Here is a 15,063-nt window from a genome sequence, read left to right as displayed (position 1 = left end):
AAAATAAGGCCATTTAGTAATATAAAATTTAAAGAATGTAAAAAATTAATTGAGACAAAAGTAAACTATAAAGTTTCAAATGCTGAAAGTTTTTTTTCACAATTTTAAATTTTAAAAAATCATAGCACGATTACTTGCTCTTAAGGAAAGGTGAAGAAATAATTGATTAGCAATTTGATATTTAAAAAATATCGACGAATTCTGGAATTTCAAAGCACTAATGCTGTTGAAAGTGATTTGACATGGAGTGTCGCTCAAATGATATAGCGTCCTTTTTAGGATATACTGTTTAAAAATAGCTTTATTCCTATGAACTTCGTATGTTGTACATAAATATAGAATTAATTAGCCTATATTTATTATTTAAAAAAAATACTGCTCTCGCTATTGAATTAGTATGAATTTTTAACGAGAAAAGTCAATGAATAAGTTCATGCTTCATTACTTCGTGTGACTAATTTCACTAATTATATTTAACTCTCACATAACTAATCGTGCTATGCAAACACAGCTTGTGCAACATAATTTAATGAAATGAATTTAGTAAACATGATTACGATAATGTTCAAACATAATTACGAGAATCTATTTTTTTAACACATTTACCTAAATTCAAATTCCTGGATAAAATATTATTTAGCCTGAAAAGATTCATCGGAATTGATTTTTATTTTTAAGTTTTGAACGAAATGTTTTGATTCCTTTAATTCTTTGTTTAACAAAGCTTGTATTTAATAGTTTTTACCAGCGACACACAAATGATATAAATGAAAAGTCTTAACATTAAAAACATGAAATGCTTACATAGTTAAAATAATACCTGCTGATAAATATAAAATCAAATATTATATCGCTACCACTATAAGAATCTTCACCAGAAAGAGGAAAAAACGGCAACGATGCGCATAGGAAAAAAACCATCTTATTTTAAAAACCAAACTTAAAATATTATAACGGTCGTTGAACAGCAGACCCAATTTTTGGGTTTGCGACTACCAATGTTCAACTCCATAACCTTGTAATTTTGAACCCAATCTAGAAGACAACGGAACTCCTGGATCAAGTATTGGGAGAAATATGTTTTTGTGGACGACTTTTTGATAAAACTAATCCGAATTTGCGTTACATGGAGAGGAAGACCACGAGAACCTCCTACTGTTAGCGTGGTGGCAAGGGGACTCTAACTCCTGATCCACTGAAGATATTTTCCGTCAGCACTGTGGTTAGTGCAAGCCGGATGCGGATTTGCAAGGACCAGCCATTGCTGGGATTTGAATTCATGAATTAAAAAAATACATAATATTGTAATATAAAATTAATGTTAAAAATAATTAATTTAATATTGAAGAATCGCCGATGTAGAAGGGGAATTAAAAACATAAAAAACACATGTTCGATTGCTGATAAACGGGACTAATTGAAACAATCAGACTTGTTTTCAATGTTTTTAATCCCGCTCTCCTCGATATTGATTCGGCAGAATAAATTAACGCTTCTGTTTTTTCCTTCATCTTCTAATGTGTATACTTTTTTTCATTATATTTTTGATATAGTCGCAAAAATATGTATCAAAATAAAATGAGTAGATAAACTGAAAATTAAAAATATAAATTGAACATTACGTATCACCATTTAACTGTCACTGGAATCTGAATATTTTTTTTTTTCTTTTCAGAAACATGCCAAGGTTTTGGTGATCCACACCTGAGAACTTTTGATGGCATGTTCTATCCTTTCTTAGCTGAGGGCACATTTTTGATAGTTGGAGACACTGAAAAGCAGTTCACGTTGAATGGATTTTCCAGGCGGTGCAGTCTGTTTTCCAAAGCCACTTGTATGACTGGTCTGCAATTGGTTTACAAGGGGCACACTGTTACCATCAAGAAGCACAAAGATGTAATGCATTTCATTTTACTGTTTTTTCTATAAAAGTTTGCAGGCAATTCCACAAAAAAGTTTGCAGGCAATTTTTGAAACTAAACGTAACTAAACGTAAAAGTAACGGATATAGCACCTTGCATAAGCATTCCTCTTTCAGCTTTAACAAAAATAAGGGAACCGCAAATGCAAAAGTAGTATTTAAATTGCATTACTTATTGTATCATTTTTGAAATAATTTTATAAGTAGATGTGGAGTACTTTATGATTCAATATTCTTTTCAGATACAATTTGACGAGGCAACCATTCCAATAGACCATCTACCTATGCATTCTAATGGCATGGTCATCTTAGGATACCCTGGAAGGACATTTGTCATAGCAGTTCCTCAAATCAGCTTAGAAGCTCGATATTATGAAGACAACTCTGGTTTTGCCGTGAAAGTACCTTCCAGGCGCTATTTCAATAAAACTGAAGGTTTATGTGGTAAGTTAACTCCTTTTTTTCATTTATTCGGGTACTGCGTAGTTTTAAGGTACCAGTTTTGTCCTTGTAGATAACAAGATAGATAACATAGATTGTGTTGCATGAATATTTTCATATTTTAGGCAACTGCAACGGAAAGAAAGATGATGAGACAGGAGGTAAACCACTCAGTGAATATGTATGCAATTTCCAAACAGAAGGGGATATAGACGACTGCAAAAAATCTCTGGACGAACTGGTAATGGTTTTTTTGCTTATGAGCTTATATTTTCCCCTGAAACTAAATTTGTTTTGTAAACGTCAATTAGCTTTTTAGCTGATACTAAGTAACATGTTAAATCCAATACCATGCTAAATAACTTAAGTTCTTTTGGTTGGATGTCGATAATATTAGGACATACTGGTATCTAGCTAAAGTTTGAAATCCCCTTCCTAATTTTATTTTTTATTTACAGCCGACGTAATTTTTGGGTCTACGACTACTAATGTTCAACTCCGTCCCCTTGTAATTTTGAACCCAATCCAGAACACAAGGGAACTCCTGGATCAAGTATTGGGGAGAAATTTGCCTTCGTGGAGGATTTTTTCATGGAANCAAATAGAGTCTCGGTGCTGCCATTTAGTGTGGTAGAAACTAGACGTCCAAATTAACATGGCCAACTGTATCTCACCCATTGTGGTGGTCCTGAAAGTGTGGATACCACTTCTGGAGAGCGCACTAGGTCTGCTCATCGGGAAGACTGATTGTGCAGCTCATAGGAAATAATAAAAAAGTAACGTGTTAAATCCAATACCATGCTAAATAACATAAGTTCTTTCGATTGGATGTCGATAATTAGGACATATTGGAATCTAGCTAAAGTTTGAAATCTCCTTCCTAATTTTATTTTTTATTTTATAGCCGTCGGTGAACAGCCGATCTAATTTTGGGTTTACGACTACTAATGTTCAACTCCATAGCCTTGTAATTTTGAACCCAATCCAGAAGACAAGGGAACTCCTGGATCAAGTATTAGGAGAAATTTGCCTTCGTGGAGCACTTTTTCATGGAACTAACCCGCATTTGCGTTACATGGAGAGGAAGAGTACGAGAACCTCCCACGGTTACCCTGACCGCAAGGGGACTCTAACCCATGATCCGTCTACCACTGAGAATATTTCACGTCAACACTGTGGTCGGTGCAAGCCGGATGCGGAATTCGTTTCGACCAGCCTTCGCCAGGATCGAACCCCGGTTCACCTCATTGGAAGGCGAACGCTCTATCCTCTGAGGCTGTCTTCTTAATTTTCAAATGACTTTAGCGATGACTAAATATAGTAAAGTGGTTATGTGCTTTTTTATAAAACCCTTAAACACCATAGCCTGACGAAAATCTGAGGAATTAGCTTTCCTATCTCACTAAAGGTATGGGATAGAAATAAGACGTAAATTGCAAAGTTTTTGAACACTACCCAGTTTTTATACGAATCTTGTTGACATTAATGTTCAGAAAAAGAATATTTTTAAAGTGTACACTTCGTGATTTCCTACAGTGTAACGTTACGAAATGAACTTAGAAAAGAAATAGTTTTATTTTCAATACACAAACCTTTAAAAAACATGAAAAATGTTTTTCGTTCAACGTGTATTAAGTAGAATACAAATACACTTTAAAGGCTTAGCTGAGAAAGGTGGGATTAGACTGATAATGCATCCATTTTAGCACACATTACATAATGAAGGTTGATCTTAATCAGCTACGAAATACTTTATTATAGTGCTTTGATTCAGTAATGGAAATAAGATATTCACCATCCATAGGAAGTGTGTTTTGATTACTAGTAAACGATAAAATCAGACAGCTAAACTAAAAAGGGTTCACAAATTAATATTGAAGCAAAAAATAAACACCATTAGATTTTACCAAATCACTAGGAAAAAAACATCAAAAACAGTTTGAATATCCGATGAAATTTGGAAGTGTTTCTAATAATCTAAAAACACCTCCCCCTCCTCTGCCATTAAAATTGGTTTTGATGTTTTCAATCTTGCCTGACTCAAAAGTAATTCCACAGTTTTTGATAGCATTTTTGTTTTTTCTCAAAGTTAAATATCAACTTGCAAACATATGCATCTTTAATAAAAATTCTAAACATCTATCTATTAAGGACGGTAATTATAGAACATCCTGCATAATAGTTAAAATAAAACTTTCTTTGTTTCTCATTTCAGCCAGAAATAACCGAGACCAATCCCTTGTGCCAAAAACTAGAAGATCCCGTCTTCGAGGCTTGCCATCCTCTGTTAGATCTCGAGGTCTACTTGGATGCTTGCAGCTTTGACGCCATTCACAGCGGGAAAGCCTTGGAAGCTCTCTGCAAAACTGCAATGGAATACACTCGCGAGTGCTGTCAAATGGGCATAGCCATAAACAGTTGGCCCGATGCACTCGGTTGTGGTATGGTTTATTCCGACACTACCTTTTCCAACTCTTAGTTTTGTTGCTCCGTTGGTATTTGCGGAGTCATTGCCTTTCTCTGTTACATGTCATATTGTCCTCGATAGTCACAAAATGAATTGTCACAAAAACAACAACAGCATATCGAAAGTGAGCAGCTCCCTCTATCTAAACAATGGTTAAGGCAGTCTGCTAGACTCNAAATAATTTTAAACATAGTCGACAANGAAAAACAGAAATAATTTTAAACGTAGTCGATAAGAAAATGGATGTATATTGTTTATATTTGCCACTGATCGGCAAATAAAATTTCTATCCGCTGGCCGGATAAAATCTTCCGGCGGGCCACAGTTGGCCCGCGGGCCGTAGTTTGCCCATCCCTGATCTAAACAATGGTTAAGGCAGTGTGCTAGACTCAACCAATAGTTCCGTTTCTACCTTGCCTAACCTAGTTTGTCAAATGAGATATACTTATTATTTCTTTAAGACAAGCAAATGACAGAACGTTTGTAAGACATCAGAAAACTACAATAAAAACACAGCTCTCAGCTACATCAAAATCCTAATTAACTTAAAATAACCAATATACCAAAATAAATACTAAATACCAAAACAATTTTCTCTGTTATTTCGTTGACAAAAGTAGTGGAACATATTTCCTAATGTCGAAATTCAATATTTTATCTTAACGTGCGCATTTGTTTATTTCCAAAAGTAATTAGCTTCCTCTGGAAGCTATAAAATTAACAGAGACTATGAGATTAGATTTAGGTAACAGGAAAACCTGTATGAAAACGTTTCACAGTCAAGTTCAGTTCAGATCAGGTCTTCAGTGACAGTTCAGGTTCTGTGCCAAAGAAGAATTGACTCTAAGTTTAATCGTTTAGTCAAGTTGGGCTGCTGCAGATAAAAGAAACTGGTAGTAGGGGAGAGTCGGATAAAACGGGATACCATTATTGTTTATATTTACTACGGAATATCTGTTCAGGAAAACCATACAATATTTTTTTTGTAGCTACAACATTTATCGAAGCACACAAAAAACATATTTTAAACTAATTTTACTGACTGTGAAATAGAAAAAAAAATTAATTTCCAAACTCTTACATATCCCGTTTTAGCATACCTGGGTTGGATAAAACGGGATAGGGTTTACAATGTTTAATTTTTTGCATAAAACTAAGTGAAAAGCATAATTAACTGACAGAGAACTGCAAAGCAAAATTTCTATAAATTATATTCATGGGATTTTACTGTTCTAACACTTTTATATAGATTGTTGTTTTATAAGTAAGTACACAAAAAAATATGATGCTACATTTGTTTTTAAAGACTATGAGTTTTCAAACATGAAGGCTTATTTTCACATTTTTCGTTGTCGAGATGTGCCTTGTGCTCTTAATAGAGATTTCTTAGCAGCCTTTTCTTCAATTCTCTTGGTTCTTTTTTTGTAGTTTAATAATCCTTTCCTTTTCTTCCATTTCTAATTCACTTTTATTTCTAATTCACTCCATTGATGTCGTAACATCCCTGAAAGACTCTTTAATAATCAAGCATTTAAATTCTTCAGTTACAAAGAGAAGAATTCATTTTAGAATTGAATGTAGATTGAATTGAGCAATCCAGAAAATTAAGAAGTTTATATATAAAAAAGCTCAAGTCTTCATCAGAGAAATACATTACAATTAGTTCTAAAGAAAGATGTGAAATCCTAGAGTCGAAAATAAAATGCTTAATAATGAACGTTAATAAACAAATTTTGCATTACTATATAAAGAGACTAAATTTTTCAAAAATATATATAGCTAATATAAATAAGTTGTTTAAAAAGCCTAGGCCTACATTAATATATGGCTATTTTAAAAGGTAATAATCCAACAAATAAATAGGTGGATAAAACGGGACATAAAAAACTCTATCCCGTTTTATTCAACTCACAAGTGTCCCGTTTTGTCCGACTCCGACACTTTTTAAAACAAGCATGGCTGCTGCCTAAATATGAAAAGAAAATTAGATAGACAGCACATCAAAATATTGGTAAATAAATGATTAATTAAATTTAATACTCACCGGAATTTTATTCCCATATATGTAGGCAGTACAATGTAAAAAACAACGCACGCAAAAGTAGAAAATGGCTAAAAAATAGAGTAAAAAAGTTCTGAGACTTATAACTTTCTATCAAATAGTGATCTCGAGGCGGGACGCACCGAGAATGATATAATCACGGTCGAATAGCACGTTTCTGTCGTTGTCCACTAGATAGCTGCAATAGTCTGGTCCCAAGGCGACGTATCCCGTTTTGTCCAACTCTCCCCTATGTACATTTCATGTCCACTTTTCTTTTCTATAAACATTTCATATTATATGGTTATTTTTTACTATAAGCATTTTATTAATCAAGGTTTTCTTTCCTTATTAATTAGGACATATTTATTTACTTGTGCCATTTTTAATGCGCAAATCTATGTATTAGCTGCTAACATATAGTAGTAATCTTAAATACTTTACATCATTTTAATAGAAATTAAAACCTAAATGTTCTTATTAACATTTATATTTCTAAAAAGTCCAAAACAGTACCAGGATAGGTCAAGAACAATTAGATCAAACCTAGGTCCAAACCAGGTACAACATTAACAATTTACGTCAATTGAAACCATATCCTTGAGATTCATACTCTTTTAAATATGAAATATTTAATTAAAAACATCACAGTTTAAGAGATAAAATCATTTTAATTTTATTAGTTTATTATCCAGCATATTTAGGAATTTAAGAAATATTTATTCACCAAACCTGAGAAATTTTAGACAACTTTTTATTGTTCTTTTTGTTAGCATTAAGTTAACTATCGTTTCTCCTCATTACGTAATCTTTTTAAAAAAATTAAATAATGCTAAATCATTAGTAAATAATTCAAACCCTAAAATGGTTATGACCTTGGCAAAAAAAAGAAAACATAAAATGATATTTTCATGCCTACAGTTCAAAATCTCATGTTTGAAGCTGAAATTATGAAGCTACGGTTGTTTAAAACAAGGGTGGTAGCTAACAGAATAAAATATCCATTAACAATTTTTAAAGCTCTTTGTACCCCGGGAAAGATTAAAAATACTAGTATTAAAACCATTTCATTGTTAGCTCGTTTTCGTAAGAGATTAATGCCTGCGATTGCCAAGACATATTAATATTAATTTTCCATAGCAGGAAACAGTCTAGGTACTCTTCGTGTTGTATATCGGACTATCATATAATAAATTTTAAGCTTTATTACGTATTTCTCATATTAATTCGATACATAATTATTTTTATATCCTCTGTTATATGTAGAATTTTGATGTACCTGTATCGTACTTTTCTTCAAATTAAGATTCTAGACCCAACTATTTACTTGTAGAATACAAAGGAATCAAGTAAAAAGCTATGTGCTCCTGATCTTTCAATTGGGCACATTGGGCTGCCTTGGCGGCAGAAGAACTGTAAGCTGGCGCTATTATTATGCACTATAACTTAGACATAGTCTTGATAGATAAGATTCTTTATATTTTTCCGAAAATAAGTTTGTTATAAATGTTTTCAGAGCTGCCAACTACTACGCTTTTTGGAAAATCTTTTATAAAGTAGCAGACAAAATTTAAAGCTTTCGGAATTTTTGGAAATTTTGACAACATCTCAAAAGCCTCATCACGAGAGAGCAGGAGCAAAGTAGCATTTCATATGAAACTTTAAACCCTTCACATGTAATGATGTAGAAAATAACATTTAATCAAATTTGTAAAACAAAAAACATGCATTAAAATATTAACTTAGCTACCACTAGAGGAAATTTTCTGCAAAAGTGAAGAAAGTTGGCAACTCCATGGTTTTACTAACCGCTCTATCTTCTCTGCCTTGATTTTATTCTTAAGATTACTGCAATGACTTATAGACAAAGGTTTATAAGCAATGTGATTTTTTTTTTGTCAGATATGAAATGTCCGGAAAATCTACAGTACGAACAGTGCCACAAAGGATGTCCTCAAACCTGTGCCAGTTTGAAAAATTCTTCAGAAGATTCCTTGTGCCACCAACTTAAGACAGATGGCTGTTTCTGTCCAGCTGGAAAAATTCTCGATGGCGAAATATGTGTTGATCCCATCTCTTGTGGTAATTTTATTTTAAAGTATTTCAATTTAAGTATAAAACATATTTTTAAGTCACTGAACTACTTCATTTTATTTTACAGAAACCTGCGACGACGAAGGACATGTGGTAAGTTAAAAATTAGACTTCAATATTTTATTGTTTAGGAGGTTATTGAATGCTCGTGAAAAAAATGTAGTGAACAATGAGAAAGAGAAATGCTCTTAGTGGTAGTACTCTATAGAAAGCGGTTCCAAATTTTTTTCGTCTAGGAAACTCTAAGTAATTGACGTTCTTTTGGCAAAAGTACGCCACGATAAATAAATAAATAAAAATGAATAAAAAAAGAAGAAAACCAATTATTTTGAAAATATTATCTGTGAAGAATGAGATATTTTATAAATTTGTTCCTGGTCTATGGAAATTAATAAAATAATACGTTTCATAGAAGAAATGTTGTACTATATATCAGAACGGTTAGTTATTTCAAATTGGGTATAATATAAAAAAAACACAACTACTTCCACTTAGTAGGAATAACATTTACCATGACGCAATGCTAAATTCTATGCCACTATCCACATAAATGCCACTATCCACATAAATCAATTATTAATCAAAAATCGAATATCAATTACTTTTCTTTATAATGCAATAAAATCTGGCGAGCAGCTATTTAAACGATCAAACACTTCGTTTGTTTATTTGTGGCTTGAAGTTAGGCTTACAGAAAATGCCGTTCATGGGTTAAATTTAGTAGGAATAACACAACCTGTGACGTAGGCTATAGTATACCCAATTGAAAAGCTAGATGAGAAATAATTATAGATTTCTTATAAATGCACGTAGTTTTCATAATTTAATCAATAGATTGTTATTGAACTTTTTTTTTACTTATGCTTTTTTTCAGTAGCATTTTTCAAAAATTAATTTTATGTAAAAATCAAATTATGGATTATTGATTGAATGTAATTATAATAATTACTGGTTAAAAAAAACCCTGCTTCCTTCAGCGGAGCGCTAGATTTCCGCAAAACATCTTTTGGAATCACTGCTCTACAAATTGTTTTTTTTTTCCGGGTGGGTATTTTTCGAATTTTCAAGTATTGTCGTAATTGCTTACATGTTAAAATAAAAATTTGGGAACGTGCGCTAATCATAAACAACATAACTTAATTATTTTTTTAAATAATTAATATTGCTTGCTTAAATTCGACAAATCATTCACTTTTAATATATATTTATACATTTCGAAGATACGCCCACATTAAACAGACTTTTTAGTAAACAAAATAATTTTGAAGTACAACGGACCATTTTACAAGACTGAGATTATCGTTTTATTAAGCATCCCCAATTTTGTACTCAACAATATACCGATGGAAATGTGGTCAGCATTGTGCATTAGCCTCCTTTACTACCAAAATAAGCTGGTATCCACCGATATGAAACTGGGTTGGCTTCGAGCTGTCCCCCGATGTAGAACCCCAAATATCAGTATGCAGTAAAAATTGAAAAGTGGTGAACTTATGGATAGGATGAGTCATTCTTTGTTTTATATTATATAACATTTATCATTTTATTCATATTATTAATTTAATTACAGATAATTAATAATTAAGTTTTTAACATGACTTTATGGAAATAACTAAAAAAATAATTCTAAATTCAGAATTCATATACAATTTGTCATATAAATTTGTTATTAAATTGATTTGTTTAAAAAAACATGCCTACCAATCTGTTATTTCATATGAATAGTTTCTTATAATACCAGAGCGCAAAAACCAGGACATTTATAAAACTCGGTATGTTCTTTTTAATATTTTAAAACTTAAAAGTTGCAAAACTTCTAATATTTTCTCCCAAGGGGGTCTAATCATAATGGGTTTATGATAGTTTTTAGAATTTTTTCTTCGATTCAGTTGAATTCCAATGCCTAATCGCATAAAAATATTCGTGAAAAAACAATATTTTTCTGCCAATTCTATGATGGGTTTAGAATAGTATTCAATAACACTATAGAATAAAATTTAAATCATGTCCAAGGTCAACATACAAGTTAGAACAGGAACAGGTCACAAAAGTTTTCTGCTCCTTTATTACACGAAATAAATTTGATTCTTCATTATAAGGTAAACTTACAAAGCTTAATAGCTTGACATGCTTTTTTCACTAAATGCATTTTTAAAAAATATTAAGAAAACTTTTCTTTAATTTTCAGCCAGGTGACAGGTGGAAAGATGGAAACTGTAAGACTTGCGAATGTAATGTGGAACTCAAGATTTCTTGTTCTGAGGAAGTTTGTCCTGAAAATCCAATATGCTCTGAGAACGAGGCTTTAGTCGAAATTGAAATTGAATTCGAAGAATCATCTTGCTGCAAGCGCTATTTGTGTGGTAACTATTTATAAAACATTTTATTGCTACATCACGAATTACATTTATTTATTAATGTTTTTAAAAAAAGTACTTCATTTTACTGTGAAATGCAAAAAGTAATGAAGCCGACGCACAGTCCCTAGATAAATTATTAGACACACTATAAGATTCTGTGTAAAATCTTAATTATCACGTGACACTATACAGCTTTATTGTTCTTACGCGACTGAAATCGGTTTTGACGTTCGTGTATTAATTGGTTAAATTAGATGAAAGATAATATAAATATAGAACATTTATAATATCATTATATTAATATATTATAATTAGATCAAACTTACTTGGATCATTCTGCGATGGGATCAAGGGTGTGCGGTGTTGGTCCTCGCTAAACTGTTCTATAGCAAAGTGCTCGACTTAGCGGGCAGGTCGTCGGGCTACCGAAACGGGGTGCCATCTCCTCTGCAGAAGATCGAGATTGTCAAGCTTACATACCTGCCAACTTTTACGCATTTGGCGTAAAATTTAATTTCCATCGTTAAAATGGTAGTAAAATGTATGCTTTTTATATATTTCTTGCATTTATAAACTTAATTTATAATCTTTTTCACTACCACTACTTTTAAAAATATTAAGCACATATATGAATGTGTAGTACTGCGGTAGAGTGCTTCGCAAACTTTATCAAAATACAGTGTATGTTTCTACCTAAAATTGTAATTTAAATTCCATCTTACTACCACTGGGGAAAATGATCATCGAAAGGATTAAAAGTTGGCAGGTATGCAAGCATATCTTCGGATCATCCTCAAGGATGTTTCCCAAGCCGTCGCCAATAACCTATTGAGACGTAAATAAACTACAACAGACCAAAGCTAAAACTAGATCAGTATAAAGAAATTTAAAAAATTGGGTAATGGGTATAAATTAATGACGTATAATTTTAAGCATAACGATAAGCATAATGATACGATAAGCATAACGATAAGTCGGCATAACGATTGAAATTAATGCCGACTCCCTACTGATAATTTTACTCTGTATAGCGCACAACATATTCTTGGTATGGAATAATTAGTACCAGCAAGAAGATATTAATATTTAATCATATTTTTAGATTATCTTAAGGACTTATCGCTAGGGTTCTCATATAACGGTTCCAAATTCCAACCTACTTTCAAACTCATCTAGAATGCTGAGAAACTACGCAAGCTTGCTAGCTTTTATAGAAGAAATTGCTTAAGGAATTAAACACGCTTAACATTTTCGAGCAAATTGCTTGTCACATAAATTTATAAATATTATATACTTACATACATTTCCTATTACAGCTCCTAAAAAGGAAGATTGTCCTTCTCCTAAAATTCCAGATTGTCCAAATGGTGAAGTAGCGAAAATGCACACACGCCAAACAAAATGTCCAGAATTCGAATGTGGTATGCAGGAATCTTTGACACTGTTTCCTTCTAAGTTCAATCATGTTATTTTTTTATTTATTCTTAAAATATAATGAAAAATTTTAAAGCTAGGTTTTTCAAGCAGATTAAAATGTCGGAAATTATTTTCTTAGACTTTAAACGAAGTCCATGGAATGAACGATTTTTGAAACTGTTAGTGGTAAAATGCATTTCTTATTAAGCCTGACGAAAAATAAAATAATTTCCTCTTTCTTAAGACTACATGATAAAACATAGTTTTTGAAAAGTTTTACTAATAAACTGTCGGACTCATAAACTAATGTTTGCCTAATAATTTGTTAAAAGAGGCCGAAATTTTGAAATTGAACTGTGCTCCAATTGAAATTTATCCGCTATTGTAAGAAAAAAAATTATCCGAATTTCGATTAACTATACATTTTATTAGTTGATATATTTGGTACTTATCGGTAATAGGGAAGAGAAATTTAAGTTCTAATGTCCCTGTTGGTGGCAAATCAGAAAAGCAGGCGCCAACTCGCAGTTTCCAAGACCCATACAGGTGTAAAAACTTACATCTTTTGAATAAATATACCTTTTTTTTTCGACAGATTTAGATCCTTTACACTTGATCAATATTGTCCCAACAGTTTAGTTAAGATAGTAATCGAAATTTCACCCCATTGATGTTGATTTTATTTTTTGCGCAGTTCTTTGAAATTCTTTAAGTGAATAAAAAATGTTTGCACAATTATAAAACTTAATTTCTAAAAGTAGGTCTTAATAATTTTGCCTTTAAGTTGATTTAATAATAATCACAAAAAAAAATTGTTAGAATTTTCACCATTTTAAACTATGCATTATTTAAAATGAAAAAATCTGAAGTTTTCACGAAGTTGGTCAAATAGTTCTCGCCAATTTAAGACTAAAAAAAACGACTTTCATGGACTGTTCAGAATCTATTGGACACATTTCATTTAAATTATAGATTCTGTCATTTCTAATACCATAGCTAAAAATGGTGTAAAAATTCGTTTAATTTTCAATCCAAAAATGTTTCAATCATAGTTAAATTAAATAACAAATTATAAAAATTACTTGTACAAAAATAAAGACTGTAATCATGATTTTTTTCATTTTCCTTTTATTAGTTGAAGAGTTGGCGATAACCGCAAAATGCAAAATCAATATAAAAAAATATCAAACTTTTTATTAATGATCATAATGATCAAACTCAACTATTATCGAGATAATATTTTTTTACTTTGCAGCTAACCCCCTAAGAGTCAAAAAAGATTTAAGACATTTTTGTATATAGTTTCTTAACCGTGTTTTGTATCTGGTTCATTAATCAGCATATTGAAGGTCATACACTCTAACCATTTTAACTTAATCTTTTGTACGTGAAAAATCGATCATTAGGTTAAAAGTTATTCAGGTGTACCACTTAAGGTATGTGTTTTGATCTCTGTACACAAACTACACTTACCCACATGAAACAAAAGAAGTGTGAATAATGTCGCTATGAATAACAGAACCTAACAAAATCTTATTTTGTGAGCAACAATTTATTCTATATTCTAGAATGTGAGCCAGCTCTGTGTGGAGACGTCATATGGCCATCAGATTTAGAAGTCGGTCAATACGTTAAGAAGATAGATGGTCTTTGCTGTCCAAAAATACAGGTTGCCTGCAATTCCAGTTCTTGTCCGAAGAGGCCAGCTTGTCAGCCAGGAACAGAGCTTACTGAACTGAAGGGAGAGTGTTGCAGCACCTTCAAATGCAGTAAGAATTTCTTCTGTTTTAGAACCATGCGATAAATGCTCGATAAATTTATCAATGGTTTAACAAAAATTAGTATATTTAAATGGGTTTTGGGAAAAGATGTTTAAATTAAGCGTTAATTATCTATTGTGTAAGGTTTGCCCAAATGAAAAGTGGACACACGTGATAGCAACAGAATAACTGTAGCAACGCCACTGAAACGAAACGTAAAAAGAGTGTGCCACTGACTACATCTAACTTCTTAACCAATTCACAAGAGAGCAATTAAAGTGAATGTAAAGTTGTAGAACAGAACAATGCAAAATAGTACGATTTCAGGGGTCTGTTTAGAAGAAATTTTGGTCCGAAATATCTTTTCATAAGAACGTACCCTTCACAAAATATTTTAACTTAAAAACGGACCCTTCACAAAATGATTTTTCTTTTAATCGGACCCTTCACAAATGTGTTTATCTTCATTATTGTTTTGTTAATCAAATATACCCTTCCCAGGGCAGAAAACAAGAAAGATGGATGCAAACGAATTAAGTTTTGTCTTCGGCAGACGATTCTTC

At 31.9% G+C, this 15,063-nt stretch overlaps 1 protein-coding gene across 1 annotated transcript in view; it reads left to right on the top strand.

The window, feature by feature from the left end:
- LOC107439698 (uncharacterized) overlaps positions 1-15,063 on the top strand; it is a 296,584-nt gene that overhangs the window by 266,408 nt on the left and 15,113 nt on the right. The window contains exons 99-107 of the mRNA XM_071184208.1: positions 1,676-1,896; positions 2,164-2,365; positions 2,488-2,603; positions 4,578-4,803; positions 8,773-8,952; positions 9,032-9,057; positions 11,153-11,327; positions 12,641-12,745; positions 14,309-14,509. Coding sequence (XP_071040309.1) covers positions 1,676-1,896; positions 2,164-2,365; positions 2,488-2,603; positions 4,578-4,803; positions 8,773-8,952; positions 9,032-9,057; positions 11,153-11,327; positions 12,641-12,745; positions 14,309-14,509 — 1,452 coding nt within the window. The remainder of the gene's footprint in view (positions 1-1,675; positions 1,897-2,163; positions 2,366-2,487; positions 2,604-4,577; positions 4,804-8,772; positions 8,953-9,031; positions 9,058-11,152; positions 11,328-12,640; positions 12,746-14,308; positions 14,510-15,063) is intronic.

This window comes from Parasteatoda tepidariorum, chromosome 8 (assembly GCF_043381705.1).
Source record: "Parasteatoda tepidariorum isolate YZ-2023 chromosome 8, CAS_Ptep_4.0, whole genome shotgun sequence".
NCBI lineage: Eukaryota > Metazoa > Arthropoda > Arachnida > Araneae > Theridiidae > Parasteatoda > Parasteatoda tepidariorum.
The sequence above is the reverse complement of the archived record's forward strand: the minus strand, read 5'-3'. Positions and strand labels throughout refer to the sequence as shown.